This window comes from Scatophagus argus, chromosome 16, assembly GCF_020382885.2.
Source record: "Scatophagus argus isolate fScaArg1 chromosome 16, fScaArg1.pri, whole genome shotgun sequence".
NCBI classification, from domain to species: Eukaryota; Metazoa; Chordata; class Actinopteri; family Scatophagidae; genus Scatophagus; species Scatophagus argus.
The window spans coordinates 2,316,863-2,335,196 of NC_058508.1; the positions used below are offsets into that span (position 1 = coordinate 2,316,863).

The 18,334-nt window shown below is 42.6% G+C and overlaps 1 protein-coding gene across 1 annotated transcript; it reads right to left on the reverse strand.

Moving 5' to 3' along the window:
* Positions 1-997: 997 nt before the first annotated feature.
* LOC124072796 (sodium- and chloride-dependent GABA transporter 2-like) lies at positions 998-17,330 on the reverse strand. The gene is made up of 14 exons (XM_046414481.1): positions 17,179-17,330; positions 14,569-14,703; positions 13,162-13,299; positions 9,537-9,648; positions 9,308-9,440; positions 8,230-8,364; positions 7,905-8,008; positions 7,134-7,258; positions 6,882-6,994; positions 3,319-3,456; positions 3,118-3,220; positions 2,410-2,510; positions 1,300-1,470; positions 998-1,175 (listed from the first exon to the last, which is right to left on the reverse strand). The coding sequence occupies exons 1-14, from the start codon at positions 17,306-17,308 to the stop codon at positions 1,056-1,058; spliced, it is 1,758 nt and encodes a 585-aa protein (XP_046270437.1). The 5' UTR covers positions 17,309-17,330; the 3' UTR covers positions 998-1,055.
* Between the last annotated feature and the right edge of the window lie 1,004 nt (positions 17,331-18,334).

The following is an 18,334-nucleotide window of genomic DNA, read 5'->3' on the forward strand; positions in this document are numbered from 1 at the left end:
GCACCATCATATCTTAAAGAGTTGATTGTACCCTATTATCCCCACAGAATCTTATATTCCCATGATGCAGGGTTACTTGTCATTCCTAGAGTCTTCAAAAGTAGATTGGGAACCAGAGCCTTTAGTTATCAAGCTTCTCTACTATGGAATCATCTTCCGGTCCGGGAGGCGGACACCCTCTCTACATTTAAGAGTAGACTTAAATCTTTCCTTTTTGATAAAGCTTATAGTTAGGGCTGGCCTAGGCCGGCCCCTAGTTATGAGCTCTCTCTTCCTCTCCCTCTCCTTCTACACACATTTATGTCAGTTAATGATTGTAGCGTCCGGCAGGACATGATGAAATGATGGACGAGAAGTTAGCCAGCAAACCATTGCTTTATTGAACATAACCGGTTACTATCTGCCGCAACCATGCCAAAACAACAACCCCAGAAATGTCTGCATCAGCTTTAGCTCGTACTGCGCCCTTCCCAGCCTCTCTACCCTCACATGCACCCAAAAACTCATACACAGACTTCCTTCTTCACACTCGCCCCGCCCTTTGCCTTTCTCATCCAATCACACAGTCAGGCGCTGATGTTGGACAAAACAGCCTGGCTTGCAATCTCTCTTCCAGTTCATCCCAAAGGTGTTCAATGGAGTTGAGGTCAGGGCTCTGTGCAAGCCAGTCGAGTTCTTTCACACCAAACTCATCCAACCATGTCTTTATGAATCCTGCTTTGTGCACTGGGGCACAGTCATGCTGGAATAGAAAAAGGCCTTTGGCAAACTCTTACCACAGAATTGGAAGCATAGCATCCAAAATGTCTTGGTATGCTGAAGCATTAAGATTTCCCTTCACTGGAAGTAAGGGGCTTAGCCCAAACCCTGAAACACAGGCCCATACAAAGAAGTGTGTCTGAATACTTTTGTCTATATAGTGTATATCCTTGGAAAGCAAAAGTATAAGCAATGCAAGTTCCAAAACCTACCAGATTTTTATTAGGAAGGAAATGGGTACCTTAAAAAACATGCTCTTCTTTTAGTTGAAATTCAGAAGTACATTTCATTCCAACTTATACTATGTCATGGAGAGGGGCTGAGATTGTCTTCATCTCTGTGTGATTTAGGAGTTCTTCTTTGTTTGTCTTGGGATCAACAGGCTCTCGAACAGGATACCACAGGACCAACAGACGCTGAATACGTTGAAGACAGAAAAAAGGACAATGAGCAAGACACAGTGTATATTAGTGGCAATAAAACTTATTTAAAAGGTAAAGTAGTCTAAAAAGACTAAGCAGGATATGTTGGTCCTCATACCTGCCTGAGGCTGCCCTCAGTGAGGCAGATCTTGCCAACAGCCCAGATGGGTATTGCGACCATAGAGGACAAGGCGATGGCCCAGCCCAGAGGATAGGCCCAGTCCGGGTACATATAGCCCCCGCTGGATGTCAGGGGTTGGTAGTCCAGAAATGAGCAGATGAAGCAAACCTTGACGGAAAAGCAGAGGAAAAAACTAGTACCTATAGGACTAGGAGAACAAGCTGCAGAAACAATGTGTGGTGCCCCAGCTCTTTATGGAAGTAAACCTTTTGTTGATACTGTTGAGCTGCATAGACCAATACATGATGGTATAACACAGGCCAGCATGTACAACAACTTATATTTTCTTAATATTTATTTCATTTTTTTTAAATATTAAAATGAACATTTAAATATACAATAAAAACTAGAACAACATTTCAGACAGCATTATGTGAATAATTCTCCAGACAAATGAATACTGTATTGCTATTTGTCTTGATTCCAAAAGAGGGCGCAGTCTACATTTCTATTGGATTAAGTCCTCAAGTTGACTCTTGGTAACTCACCTCCAGTGTCAAGTTATGTTGGTGGTTGTGAAGACATGAGTAAGGATGAATGCTGCCGAAAACTAAAAATCTGACTCTGAGTGTTGTATTTTTAACAGAGAGTGAACATTGAAATATTTTGTCATGAGTCTCAGAACAAAGGCAGTAAGTTTGATATGTAAAGGGAACATCGCGGCATTCAAGGAACAAAACATCAAGAGATAAAAAGCTCTTCCAACTTAATGACCAAGCAGAATATTTTTACAAAGGAGCTGACCACTCAATTGCCCAGTTTCTGGACCTTCATTTGCTTTAGCTAAGTCAGTATGGCCAGCTGGGAAAAGATGTTTCCCACTCCTGGATGAGAACCAAGAAAACAATGACGGTAGGACAGGAGGTAGAACTGAAAATTCCTGCCTAACTTGATTGTCTCTATGCCTTGAAAGCATATGGACTCTCTGTTGAGACAAGCTGATGAAATGACTTCTCAGTCAATCTTGCTCATCCAGCAGTTTATCTTGCTCTCTTTTGTACTCGATACTTTGTGTTTTGTGTCAGTCTCTTACAGTGTGTAACTCACCGTGCAGATCAGAGGGGTAAAGTAAAGCCAGCACAGTTTGAAAACAACCCATGGTCTCTGTCCTGTCATAGTTTCAACTGCATCACACATCCTTTCAGCTCCTGCATGATAATTACAGTTTGTTAGAAACAACACCTGCTGGTGTAGAGGCATGGTATATGTCAGACTCAATTCAATTCAATTCAATTCAATGTAAAGCCACAACATAACAAAAGTTATCTTGTGACATTTTTCAAACAGAGCAGGTTGGGGGTGGTGGAGATAGAGATGTCTGGAACTACAGCTATTGATAATAATGATATCTATAATAGCTTTTGTAATAATAATATTAATAATAACAATAATAATAGTCAAAACTTCACTTTAATACTTCAGCAACCTCAAAATCTTGCTGCAGTGATGTAGAAAATCCTGGCTGGTCTCAGTGAGCTGCTCTCTTTGCCCTCTGCTACCTTTTTTCTCCATCCATCTTGCTTCACTCCACTCTCTAATCTATTAACAGATGTAATACCAGCCACAGGTAGTCCACACTTCCTGCACTGGCAGTGAACATTTTCACTGGCTGTAAATTGGTGTGAAACCGTCAAATATGAGTGTAATAACTTGAACACTAGATTGAAATGTAGAATCTGCTAATTCAGGTGAAAGATAGCTAAACAGTACTGTTACATCTGGTAGATTACGGAACATGATGATGATAGCACTTACCAAAAGCCCAGCTAACAGCCAGACACTGGGTCAGAGACACAAACAATATACATGCTCCATTGGCACCATAGTAGTCAATGAGCTGGAACAGGTACACTCCTCCCTGGACAGCAAAGAACCGGCACATACATGTAGAGTCACTTTAAAATGCTCTCCCAATATGAGGACATGATGAGTGCTAGTTGGTGTGTTTTGTAACACCTGAGTGGCAAGAGGGATCTCCAGGAAGAAGAAGACAGTGCAGAAGACGACAAGGAAGATTTCTCTGCGCCAAGGTCGGCGCATTTGTCCTGGGAACATGTCAATCACTGATGACGTTATCGTTTCTAAACCTGCAAACTAACACACAAACAGACAGAGAAGATAACACCTTCAAGTCATTAGCAAACATGCAGAGTGGAGAGCCTGACCATGTCCTCATTTTCACTCCATAAGTAGCTGCTTTAATTTAGAATGGAAAATAGTTCATCGATAAAGTCAACAGGTTTTTAAAAATTCAACAGGTATTTTAATGGCCAAAATGCAAGGACAAATGAAACCACTTGATGTAGGATTCTTTTCTTTTAGGCCAAACAGCTAGGTGATAGTGCTTAGACATGAATGCACCGAATGCTCCGGTACCTTCTTCCAGATGGTAGGAGTGTGAAGAACATGTGTGAGGGGTGTATGGTGTCATCCACAATACTGTTGGCTTTGCGGATGCAGCGTGTATTGTAAATGTCTGTGATGGAGGGGAGAGAGACTCTGATGGTCCTCTCAGCTGTCCTCGCAATCCTCTGTGGCGGAGTTGCAGTCTGGGACATTGTAATTCCCAAACCAGGCAGTGATGCAGCTGCTCAGGATGCTCTCTATAGTCCCTCTATAAAATGTGGCCAGAATTGGAGGTGGAAGATGAGCTTTCCTTAGCTTTCTCAGAAAGCAGAGAGACTGCTGGACTTTTCTGGTGATGGAGCTGATATTTAGGGACCAGATGAGATTCTCTGCCAGGTGAACACCAATAAACTTGGTGGTCTGGATGATCTCCATTAATAATCTGTCAGTGATCTGCAGAGTATGGTCACCCAGTGTCTTTTGAAGTCAGCACCCATTTCTTTAGTTTTGTCTATGTTCAGAGACAGGTTGTAGACTCTACACCAGGCTGTTAGCTGTTTCACCTCCTATCTGTATGCTGACTCATTGTTATTGCTGATGAGACTGACCACTGCTGTCAGATGTCAGTGAAGACATTTGCTAGCTGGTCTACACATACCCCGAGCACTCTGCTAGGAATGTTGTCTAGCAGCAGTCTTTTAGAGGTTAACATCACATAGTGCTGTTCTGTTTCTATTTCTCACATCAGCTGTGGAAAGACAGAGACAGAGCACCTGGTCGCAGGGAGGAGGGGTGGTCTTCCTTGCCACCATGTTTTCTGTGCCTCAGACTGTGCATAGAAGTGGTTCAGCACATCTGGGAGGGAGACATCACTGTCACAGGCCTTTGGAGTCATCCTGTAGTTACTGATGGCCTGGATGCACGGTCACGTGTGTAGAGTGTTGCCGTTGTCCTGGAAGTGGCTGTGGACGTACGTGTGCTGTGCCCCTAGTTTGACCCTTCCTGTTTCTAGGGCTGTCTTGTCTCCATTTCTGAAGGCTGAGTCTCTGGTCTTCAGTAGCACATGCACCTCCACTGTCTTCCATGGCTTTTGGTTGGGGCTTGTAGTGATGATCTTGAAGATAGTCATGTCATCAATGCATTTGCTGATGCAGCTGGTCACTGATGTCATGTATTCCTCCAAATTGATAGTCATCATCAGTTACAGCCTCCCTGAACAGAGCAGAGATGGCTCCTACTGGCAAGGTTTTCGCCTGCCTCAAAGACGATTTGGCACGTTTGACAAGTTGTCTGTATGCTTGAGTGTCTCAGGTGAGGCTAAGGCTGATGAAATTTAGGGAGCAGATCTCTGGCAACAATAAACAGTATGTCAAGGTGAGCATTCCATAGAATTCACACAGTACCGCTTTAGCATTAGCACTGGGGGAATATACACATCGCCTATGAAGACAGTGGTGAATTCCTGTGGAAAATAAAATGATCTGCCTCTGACAGTGATAAACTGCAGCAGCTCTGAACAGTATTTAGAAATAAGCACAGGATTTTTCTCAACATTCCGTGTTTATCAAAATACACAAGCCACCATCATGAGCCCTACCACACAGAGCTGCATTTCTGTGGGCACGGATGAGGTGAGCCCATCTAGCTGAATGGAGGCATCTGGAACTCACTGAGCCACATCTCTGTGAAAGCATGCCATGTAGTCTGCTGAAGTTGAATGAGGCCCTGTTATTGTCCAGGGAGCAAACACTGGGGAGCAAGATGGATGGAAGAGACGGTCAGCTAGGGTTTGTTTTTAGCTAAGCCTAGATACTTTGCTCCGAAGAAATGTAGTTCTAAGCCCATTGATCTGTCCACATGACCTAATTTTTCAGCAAAGAAAAAGCCTCGTCTCTGCCTCCCCACTGGCCTTATGATTGTGACATTGACTTAATGGAGCTCCTTTCCGTTCAGTGCCCTCAGGCATAATCAGACCGTCCTCTTCACGACTAGGGGCAGGTTTCTTTTTCATGACCAAGAAAAACAGATCTCTAAGATCAAGCATCGATTTCTGTGGTTTAAGCAATATCACAGTTAAGAAGAAACATCCACTTTCTTTGATTATTTCTTTTTTTTTTAACCCTTTCAGGAGGCAACAGTGTTCTCCAAGCAGGATTTATGCAATATAACCCATCTTGTGCAAATTAAGGAATGTGATGAATGGAAGACCGCCTTTAACACATCTTGAGATGCCTTTGAGTATCAGGTATCAATTTGTTAACATTAATCATAATTGCTCCAAGTATAGTAAAGTTATGATGACTTATGGTGTACCTCAGGGTTCAGTATTAGGGCCGATACTTTTCACTCTCTACATGCTTCCATTACGGAATATTATCTGGAAGTACTTCATCAATTTTCAATGTTATGCTGATGATACGGGATGATAAGCCACCTTACCAATTTGGAAAACTGTCTGAAAGTCATTAAGTCCTGAATGTCCTCTAACTTCTTATTACTTAATTCAGAAAAACAGAAGTTATTGTGTTCATTCACTCCATCAGCTCTCCCCTGACTGAACATTCCCCATCTATCCCATATCTCATGTTGTTAACTGCTTTCCTGCCTGTACAACATCCATTGCACGTCCTGGGTGAGGGATCCCTCCTCTGTTGCTCACCCTGAGGTTTCTCCCATTTTTTCCCTGTTAAAGGTTTTCTGGGAGTTTTTCCTTAGTCGATGTGAGGGTCGAAGGGCAGAGGACGTTGCTGTGATGTTATGTAAAGCCCTTTGAGACAAACTGCTTGTAAAAATGGGCTATACAAATAAAGTTGACTTGACTTGTCTTGTCTTGAATGACATGCACAGAGACTTGCTACACCAAATTTATGTTTGTGTACGTAGATGACCTGATCTTCTCTGGGAAACAGGGAGAACATGTCATCCATGTTTGTTAGGTACTATGAGAGACTATTGGAGAACAAACTGTATGTTAAAGCTGACAATTGTGAATTCCGTTCCTCCACAGTTTTCCAGCTTTTACAGATGATTCAACAATGACAACAGTTGGGTTGCTGTTACTCATCCATGAGTAGATGAATGCTTACTTTTGTATAGTGATATTGAAAGAAATTAGTTCCTAGGTTAAGCTACTTACAACAAGGTCTTTCGACCCATCATCTTTTTTGTCTTACCACTGTGTCCAGCCCCAACATGATGAGCATAAGGAAGAAGCAGACAGCCCACAGCTGAGGCAGGGGCATCATGGCTACAGCCTGAGGAAAAGCAATGAATGCCAGCCCAGGGCCTGGGGAACAGAAGGTACATTTCAATTATTGTCTTCTACATTTGCTTTGTATTAGATTTTTGTCATTTGTCAGCAAATATGTGAGGGTTGAGCTTATTCTAACATCTAACACATAATAGCTTTGGCCTTTAAATAATACCTGAGTCAACCACCAAATTGATGGGAACTCCCTGTTGATGGGCCATGAATCCTAGAGCTGAGAAAACTGCAAAGCCACCAACAAAGCTGGTGCAACTGTTGAGCAAACACAACCACAGACTGTCCCTGACACACAAACACACACGCACACACAGAAGTTAGCGTACAGAGCAGAATATTTGGGGAAACCAATGTCCAAGATTTCTGGGATTTATAAAATTAACTGAAAAAAGAACAGATTTGAGATACACTGCATCCATTTATTCCTTGTTAGGACGCAATCATAAATTTTTACATATATATATATATTATATATTTACCAAGATCTCACCAGTTAATGGGTCAGTACATTCCATCAGAAGTGCTATTTGCTAGTCAAGTAGCTTCAGAACTCAGTAATAATTGAAGGTCACTCAGATGAAAATATCAACATTTTTATCAGGTCTCTCATTTGTATAATGGTAGCTGGACAGTAAGAGGATAAGGCAAGAGAACTTTAAAATTGAGTTTGAAGTTAGAAATTATGCCCTGGGTTGGAGTTATGCTTCTGAGGAGGCATTTTCAATCCATGCACTTGCTTCACAAGAGATGCGACCTGAGAAGCGTTCCAACCCCTGATATGGAGCAGCATGTGGAAAACCCATCACTGAATTAACAACATTAAAACAGCACAAGAATGGATTTTATAAAAAGTGTGGTTAGTGTGTTAAGCAAAACTCCAATAATACTACTTCCACAGTGTGTTAGTGGAATTATTGATCACATGACCTACCTGTAACAGTTGTTCTCAACTTTATTGTAGCTGCCCAGGGTGATTAAGGTTCCTGATGCAACACCATAGGAGAAGAGGACCTGCTGGCAAGCCTCTATCCACACCTGATTAACAGAGATGAAAAATTCCATGTTATTAGGACACATCAGTGTAGAGGTTATTGTTAATCTAAACTAATCCCTTTAGTCAGGGCATTTTTGTTCATCTCCAGTGATAACTGTTCCCAGGTAGGTGAGACACACAATTCAACATAAAAAAACACTTTTTTTTTTTTTCCAGAAATACTAGTTCACAAAATCTGCATGAATTGTCCAAGGTGTCTCACCTGAAGGTCTGCCAGACGAGAGAGATCTGGATACAGGTAATAGACCACACCCTGCCAAGCTCCTGGCAACGTCAACCCCCTGATCAGCAGGATGGCCAGCATCACGTAGGGGAACACAGCCGTGAAATACACCACCTGAAATTTCACACCTTTTTTTTTAGCACATGTCTTGTTATGTAGCTGAAGCCTGTATGATTTCAGTTCACACTTCAACAATCCCTCTGGGCAGTGCTGTTGGTAACAGAAACAAAATCTAAAGCTAATACTGGCATGATGTCGTGTTGACAAAATGGGAAGAATGAGAGTTGTAAACATGAAGTCTAAGTTTTCATGAATCTAAAGACAAGGTTTTGTCCATTTGTGCTCTGCTTTCCGGTATTCTCTTTTCTTACTCGTGACAGTTGGGGTGTTTCTTCATGTTGTTTTCTGCTTGCCAGAGACGTTTTTTACCTTTTCAGGTGTAAAGACTTTTACAGCCAGTATTAGTTTGATGTAAACCTTATTGACACAGACATAGTGTCTAGAAAAAAAGTAAAGCAACTACTATGCTCCAAACACTAAATCCAGCATGTGTTTTGACTGTGTGTGGACCCTTTCACATTACAATTGCCAGCAAAGACAAAACATTTGCTGAACTGACAGAAGACGATTCACAGAATTTTGTAGGTGACCTTGAATGACCTTGAATGAGCAAAGTGCACCATTCTCTTTTTACTGCCTATCAAGACAAGGACAGAGACAAATTGCTGCGAGCTGACTTCTGGCCTGCCCTGGGAACATTCACAAGTGCCTTATGGTCCAGACCCAAAAAATATCAGTAAGAGTTCACTGTACTTTGTACATAATCAGTTGTGTAACACTTAACCATCTGTTACATTTACTCCAGTATGTGTAGCATCCCTCTCACTTTGACATTAAATGCTTTTCAGTATCCGATACATGTACTGTATGTGCATGCATGAGTGTTGTCAGCATATGTGATGAAAATAAAGTGCAAAAATGGAATTGTTCCAAACCGAACTGAATGGAATTTCATTGTTTTTATTGTATCTGAATCTTAAAGGCAGCGTTCACAGACCTTTCCTGTGGAGCGCACTCCTTTCCAGATGCAGAAGTAGCAGACCACCCAGCAGGCCAGGAGACACAGCAACAGTTCCCACTTTACTGTACCAGCCTCCTCTAATCCCCCAGACATGGACAGCACTCCTCTTCTGTATGGAGACACCAGATATACAGTGATGATGACACACATGAAGAATTACCAGATTGAAAATGAAAAGAATCCATTGCTGATGAGTTCGACTCACTCCCAGAACTCAGAGGCTGAAGACTTGGTGAGATTTCCGGATGTCCAGTTTACCATCAGGTTGCTGTTGTGTATTTCAGTCCTGTTTGCAGAGGTGAGGTCCACACATCTATCTGTTGATAAGAAGGCAAATGGTCACAATGATTGCCATTTCAATAACATGTCAACAGATTGTTATAATCTTTTGGTTATAATTTTCAGTCTCAACAAAAAATATTGACACTTAAACAAACATGTAGTTGCTGCTTGGAATGTCTCAATAAAAACAAACAAAAGATGTAAGTAGCAGCGTGGGATCATGGGAGTTATTGTCTTCATTGTTAGACAGAAGAAGTTCTGATGAAAATCCTTCTGATGTGTCTCATGTTCACAATTGAGGTAATGTTTAAAGCTCTTGTTCACATTAACTCACGGTCTCTCCCTCAAAATGAAAATGCACCATTTTCTAGAATAAAATTACGCATTTCTCTGGGTTTTAACATTTTTGTAACATTTAGAATAATGAAGTACACAACTCAACAAAATGTATCATGAATGTTAAGCTGTTTTATGATATTTGTCATTTTAATGCTACATACTATATCATTAATTGAACTTAATTTAATTTAATTTCAGTGCACCATGAACCACCCCCTTATCATGGTCCTAGAAGCTATGTTATCGGGGGCTGTTTGCCCCTGGTAGGGTCTCCCTAGGCAAACTGGTCCTGGTTTGGTCCTGGGGGAGGGGCCAGACAAAGCGTGATTCAAGAAGACGATGGTTAAGTGGAAAAACAAGGTGTACCCTGCCTGGAGGGTTACCGGACCCCTGCCCCGGAGTCAGGCCTTGGTAAGGGGATCTTCTGTGATCGCCTGGTGGCTGGACCTTCCCCTGGCTGGGCACAGACCCAAACAGGGGAATGAGTCTATCCTCCAGTGGGCCCACCACTCACAGGAGGAGTCAGAGGGGTCTGGTGCAGTGTGGATTAGGCAGCAGACTAAGGCAGGGACCTTGGTGGCCTGATCCCTGGTTGTTGAAGCTAGTTTCTGGGACATGGAATGTCACCTTACTGGTGGGGAAGGAGTCTGAGCTTGTCCATGAGGTGGAAAGATACCGGCTAGATATAGTCCTCCCTGTCACACAAGCTCAGACTGGTGGAAGTATGTCACCTTACTGGTGGGGTGCAAAGATACCGGTTATATCTAGGCGGTATCTTTCCACCAGTCTGAGCTTGTTCATGAGGTGGAAAGATACCGGCTAGATATAGTTGGGCTCACCTCTAAGCACAGCTTGGGAACCAACCCCCTTGAGAAGGGCAGGACTCCTCTCTTTTCTGGAGTTGCTCCAGGTGAGAAGCAAAGGGCAGAGAACCCCACTGCTGAATGCTGGAAGATGACCCTACTGGGAATTCCATAGTTCTACTGGGGACTTCAGTGCCCACGTAATGACACTGTGACCTGGAGAGGTGTGACAGGGAGGAACGGTCTGCCTGATCTGAACCTGAGTGGTTATTGGACTTCTGTGCTAGTTTGTCCATAATGAACACCATGTTTGAACATAAGGGTGTCCACAAGTGCACTTGGCACCAGGACACCCGCGGTCACAGGTTGATGATAGACTTTGTAGTTGTATCAGCGGATCTGCGGCTGTATGTTCTGGACACTTGTGTGAAGAGAGGAGCAGAGGTGTCAACTGTTCACCACCTGGTAGTGAGGGTTTGCTGGGAAGATCTGGCTGATGACTCTGTCAGGACGGTCTTCAACTCCCACCTAAGGCAGAGCTTCGACTGGGCTGCTGAAACAAATCAGCTAGTCAAGCTTCAGGCATGTCTTAAAGACATAAAAACCTGGATGACCAGCAACTTCCTACTTCTAAATTCAGACAAAACCGAAGTTATTGTTCTGGGCCCCGAACACCTTAGAAATAAATTATGCAGTGATATTGCATTGATAGATGGCTTAGCCGTGGCCTCAAGCTCCACTGTAAGAAATCTAGGAGTTATCTTTGACCAGGACATGTCCTTTAACTCGCACATTGCAAATATTTCAAAGACTGCATTCTTTCGCCTCCGAAATATCATTAGATAGAATAGATTAGGCACATCCTGAGTCAGAAAGATGCAGAAAAATTAGTCCATGCATTCATTACATCTAGACTGGATTACTGTAACTCCCTTCTATCAGGCTGCCCCAGTAAATCCATAAAGACTCTCCAGCTAATCCAGAACGCTGCAGCACGACTACTGACAAGAACCAGCATGAGAGACCATATTTCTCCTGTTCTGGCTTCTCTACATTGGCTACCTGTAAAATTCAGGATAGATTTTAAAATTCTCCTCCTCACTTATAAAGCCCTGAACGGTCAGGCACCATCCTATCTTAAAGAGTTAATAGTACCCTATTATCCCACCAGAACTTTGCGTTCCCAAAATGCAGGGCTACTTGTGGTTCCTAGAGTCCTCAAAAGTAGATTGGGAACCAGAGCCTTTAGTTATCAAGCTCCTCTACTATGGAACCATCTTCCGGTTTCGGTCCGGGAGGCGGACACCCTCTCTATATTTAAGAGTAGACTAAAAACTTTCCTCTTTGATAAAGCTTATAGTTAGGGCTGGCCTAGGCCGGCCCCTAGTTATGCTGCTATAGGCTTAGACTGCCGGGGGCCCTCCCATGATGCACTGAGCTCTTTCTTCCTCTCCCTCTCCTTCTGCACACATTCATGTCCCATTAATGCATATTACTAACTCAACTTCTTCCCTGGAGTCCCTGGGCTTTCTTGTCCCGCAGATTCCTAGCGATCATGACTGGACCTCCTGCTGCGGTCCTGCTGTCGTCCTGCTCAAAACCTACTGCAATTACTACTGTTTAGTCATAATCTGATTTAAATCTGTTAAGACTCAGTACAGCTACTACCATTATTGTTACTACCATTGTTATCAAAATCACCATAATACCTTCTGTATACTTCATTGTCATTATCATTATCTACATTTCGATACTTCTATTATTACTGCTGCTATGCAGCTCTGCTTGTGTGCTCCTTCTCTCACACCCCACCCCCTCTGCCTCTCTCCCTTGCTCTCTCTGTCGCTCTCCTGCTCTCTCTCTCTCTCTCTCTCTCTCTCGCCTCCCTAGGAAAATCTATGCCAGGGTGCTGGAAAGGAGAGTCTGTTTGTTAGTTGAACCTCAGATTCAAGAGGAACAATGTGGTTTTCACCTTGGCCTGGGAACCCTGGACCAGCTCTATAGCCTGTCAAGGGTACTGGAGGGGTCATTGGAGTTTGCCCAACCAGTCTACATGTGTTATGTGGCTTATGACCAAGTCCCTCAAGGCATTCTGTGCAGGGTTCTCAGAGAATATGGGGTGGAGGGCCTGTTACTACAGGCCATCCAACCGCTGCAATGTCAGAGTAAGAGCTTGGTTCGCGTTGCAGGAAATAAATCAAACTTGTTCCCAGTTATGGTTGGGGCTGCCCTTCACCACGATTCTGTTCATAAGCTTTATGGACAGAATTACTAGGTACAGCCAAGTGGCGGAAGGTGTCAGGGTTGGTGATATTAGGAGTCATGGGTTACTGTTACTGTTGCTGTTATTATTGCTGTGACTATGCATTTTTGTCTGTATGTGTCCCACCCTAATCCCATACTGACCTGTGTTCCAGGGATTGTTGCAGGTGGCCCAGGGCAAAGGGTCTTGAAAACAATAGATGAGGTACAGGAGAGCCCAGGCTAGTACAATAATGTATAGTCTGGAATACAGCTGGATAATTATGATAGAATAGCCTGTTCCTGGAGAGAGAAAACATCCAAAACAACCCAGTTTAAGCTCTAATTTGACAGAGCATGTATACACATGGCGACTGCACTGCTACAAAATTACTGCAGGACCACAGCACAAGGCAGTCTTCCTGTAGCTATGGAGGGAAATGATTTCAGCACAGTAATGCTGCAGTTGGACATGCAGTGCTGTTTGTATGAGCCAGGATATAGCACCAAGGATTTGCAGCACAAGTAGGAAGAGGAAGAGGAAAGTGTTTTTTTTGTAAATTCTTGTCAAAAAACTAATTCTATTGACCGTGATTCCATTATAAAAGCAATAAAAAGGGAAAACATGCAAGGGGTGAATAGTTTTTATCTCCATTGTAGTCGGGCTAGTCGTAGGTCACATTAAACCAGTGCTTCTCAATTATTTTCTGTTGCGCCCCCCCAGCAAGAAGAAAACAATTCGCGCCCCCCCACCCCACCCACTCTCCGTCGCGACTATAAATAACAGTAATAATAATATGTAATAATATGATGCTAACAGTGCTCGCTGGTTTACTGAAGTAGCATTCACAAAGCGGGATGATTGTTGGCAATGTTCGGCACGTTGTCGCTGAAAAAACTCCAGCGGCTTATCAGCATGATTGGGATGTAATTTATTTGGCTTCATGCTGTCCGCTGCTAGCATTTTTAGACACAGTAAACACACTCCCACTGTAGTCACAGTAAAGCCAAGCGCTACATATGCTTCATCATATTTCCTCGAGTTACTTTTGTCTCATTATCTTCATCTCTCTCTCCCTTTCTTTTCATCCCTGTTAAAAATTTCTTCTTGTTGTCTCTTAAGGGTTCGTTTACTGCACTTCATATCGCCTGCTCGCTTCAAAAAACCCGCTACACCATAGAGCTAATACTCCCTGCACACACTCTGACAATGAGAGCGCCACTGCCAACTACTGAAGTGGATGTGCAATTACACTTTATTCTAGTACGGCAAAAAAAAAGCATGTTCCCCAGGGTCACACGCGCCCCCCCTGGCATCGCACTGGGTTAGGGTTAGGGTTACTATTTGAGAAGGACTGCATTAAACAGTTGTCTCAGTTGTCTTTGTACTGAAGTCTTTGTGTCCTGAAGCCACTACTCCACCAACTGATCATTGTTCACATCTGGTTACTTTCATGTCTGAAAGTACTCACCTTAACCCACAAAATGTCACACAGATAAAGAACACACATCACGTTTGAATTTCTCAGAGTAACAAATTTGAAAAATTAACTAACCAGAAAATGTGATTACCTTTTGCCAGTGGGCAGACCTTGGTCCAACAGGTGATGGCGCCCTCCTGCATGTACTGACCAATCACAGTCTCCAGCAGGAAAAGTGGCAGGCCACACAGTAAAGCAAAGAAACAGTAAGGCAACAGGAAGACACCTGCACACACAGAAATACACCTGAGACAATTGATACTGTGTAAAGGAATAAGGACTGGATTGGTGTTCTTAAAGTGAGGGAGTAATCTAGTGTACAGCTGCCACAACTATTTTCGTTGTGGGTTAACCCGGGATTACTTTCTTGATTAATCATATAAGCTATCTGTCTGTGAAATATGTGAAAAAGCAAAAAATGTTCATACTAATAAAAGTTAATTATAAGAGTCATAGAAATATATTTAATGTGAGAAAATATTTATCTTTAGTATCTTTTAATAGTTATCTTGTTTACATGTTAATATTAACATTTTCTAATTTCACCAGACACAAACTGCAGCTGTGGCTGATGGGAATGCAATTAGTTTTGCAGTTATTTAATCATAAACCAAAGTTGTGAACAAACTGAACACAATGAAAAAAATCTTAACCTGATGATGGTTTTAGTCATATATTGTTTCACAGGATGAGTTGTTTATACGTGTTTCATATGTGTCACGCCTTGCGTTTTGTCTTTTGGTTTTGGAGTCCATGTGTCATGTTTCATGTGTGTCGTTACTTCCACTGTGTGTCTGTTTCATGTAACTTTGCTTTGGTTTATCTTGATTGCTTTCTCCTCCCTTAATGTGTTTCACCTGTCTCTCGTTATGTTGTCTATTTGGTCCTCGTCTTTCCCGTCACTCTTTGTCAGGTTGTTGTTCTGTCTTCATGTGTCCATGCCAGGAAGTCTCATCTCGCCATGTTTTTGCCATAGCTTTTTGTACTTTTTTCTTGATCCTAGAGCCACAGTAATAGTGTGCCATTTTGAGTTCTTTTGATTTAAATTAAAGACTATTACTATAGGACCTCCACCTGCCTGCCCTTTTTGACTCTGTATCGGGGTTCAGCTGCGAGGGGGGGTTCAGTCAGTGACGCTGCACCATTTTGACAATATGTAAGGGGAATAATCTCCGTTCTTGTCAGAGTGTATGGAAATTTCACCAGCTTGCCTGGTCATGCCCTACAGTTCATCTATAAATCACCTGTGCTGGCATGTCATCTTTGCTACACCCTAACAACTGGAGAGATATTGTTCTCATCAGACAAACAAGTTTAAAATGTAACCAGAAGATAGAGAGTGTAAAAAAACATTCTGTGTCTTCTGTAGACTCTCCACTCCATTACATATTCTACATAAGGCACTTCTTGAGAAGATGATGGACACCCAAGATGAAGCCCAAGACAACAATATCGAATATGTCATCCATCCATTTTCCATACCACTGTATCTGTCAGGGTCGCGGGTTGGCTAGAGCCTATCCCAGCTCACAACAGAGCAGCTGACACACAAAGACAGATAACCACACATGCTCACACACTCACACCTAGGGGCAATGTAGAGTAGCCAGTTAACCCAATGTGCATGTTTTTGGTATTGTGGGAGGAACCTGGTACCCAGAGAAAACCCACGCAGGTACAGGGAGAAGATAAACTTGACACAGAAGGGCCCAGACTGTTTGGAAAATGCCTTTGCTATTCAATTTTTGATTTAGTCATTTAGCTTCTCTCGGCATCTCCTTTAGCCATTCTGTGACACTTTTGGGCCGTGCACTCGCAAAACAAGGTCCAGGCTCTTGTTGTTTCCAGAATGAAACAGCCTGCCCAAATGTTGAAGCAGGTGAGGTCTGATCAAGCTTCTTCTTCTTCTACAGGACACGGCTTAGACTTCCTGGCCTTCTCCAGAAGAAGAAAGTGAATGCAGTGCATCAGCGGCAGCTCGAGATACAGATGCCCTTGGCCCTCACTGCGGTCATTTTCCTGTGCTTGCTTAACAGCTTAACTGCATCTGGTCCTAGCATAGCCGAAGGGTACACTGGCAGTTTCTGTAAAAACTCCTGATCTTCTGGGACAGACATATAGAATATATGACAGGGTGGAGAGACAGTCTCAAGATGACAGAGAAACTACAAAGGTATTATTAAAAACCTGCATGACTAGTTTTCCTTCAAGTTGCCAGGGAATGTTGCTCAATCTCCATACTGGACCTGAAACTATGGAGTGACAGTTATTTACATTTTTTTCTTATTGTGAAAATAAGAAGCTCCTGGGTCCTTCTGTTGCCCCAAAATACCATGTAGTCACTACTTTTAGCTACTAGTCGCATTTATCTGTGTGCTATCTTTTGCAAATCTAACTGGAATGATGACTTTATTTCTCATAGAACCACAAGCAGCTATAGTATATACTGAATATCCCTGCCCCTGGTTAGCACGTTTTCAAACTCGTACCCTTATTTCCAACTTGCAGCTTTTGCACAATCCACATTTGATTTATCTTATAGATTTTAAGTACTTTTCCAACTATTTTGCTTCTTGACATACTGCAGATGTCATGCAGAAATCAATAATGGATTATTACCTTTAGCTATAAAGACCTCTTCAGTAATTTACATGAAATTGCCATCATATAACATGTTAAAGTATACGGACTTCCAGCTCACCTCCTCCATTCTTATAGCACAGGTAGGGGAACCTCCACACATTGCCCAGGCCCACCACATTGCCTGCTGATGCCAGAATATATTCCCTTTTCTTCCTCCACTGTTCCCTTTTTTCCACCTTGGTCTCCATCTCAGTGTTACCGCTTTACCTCCTTGATTGGTATGAGCAGTGCACACCCCTCTCAGCCAGGATTTATACTCATCTGCAAACACAGTTTGGCTCAAGGCGAATGCAACAAGTCCAGGAAGTGCTAAGTGCTTGTAGTTCAGTAGTCTAGCCTGTTACTGCCAAAATGTATTGGCGTTATTTCCAGAGAACAGGGTCACCTGAGAGTGTGCAACAGTAGTTGATGTCTCACATACACACACATGCACACACATGCGACAAAGTCAGCAAAGTTTCCAAATGCCCAAATTCAACACTGACTTCTTAATGGTAGCACAGTCCATCGGTTGTTTTGAAAAGCTGTTATCCATCATGACTGGCACTTCTTTTTGTCCCAGGACAAAACAAATCCATACACAACACAATTTCTGAGCCTACTCAGAGGGCTAACTAATTCAGCATACTAACTTAAGACAGCAGATGTGATAGCCTAAATAACAATATTGATAGAGAATGGCAGAACTGCCACTAAACTCAGATTGTCATTACATATCACTGCATCACGCTGCACAGATGTGGAGGTACTGTTGTGGGAAGCGCTAATGAAATCGAGCTCAAGTATTGGTAGGCACAATTCACTTCTCCCAAAATACTGGCTGGGGACATTTTGCCAATCAGAAGGTGATTTGCTTATACACTCTTTGTGCCAGAGAAAGGCAACACCTCCTCCAAGACAAAATCTGTATTTTTAACTTTGTTTGATCTGAAGATGATCACATACTAAAACACAACCAAATGGATTTAACATATAGAGGACAGTAAGACTGAGAAGGCAAAAAAATAATGAACCACATTTAGGCTTTGTAAGAGAAATGAAATGTATAAATATACATAAGGCAGATTTTGGACATTAAAAGAGGAGTCCTTTTAATATATTAAAAGTGAAAAACGGATTACACAAAGAGCGCATGTCTCCAAAGTTTACATCCAGTTGCTTATAATCAGAATGTCCTAAATCAGGTGGCTTAGAGGAGATGGGAAGTGGACAGT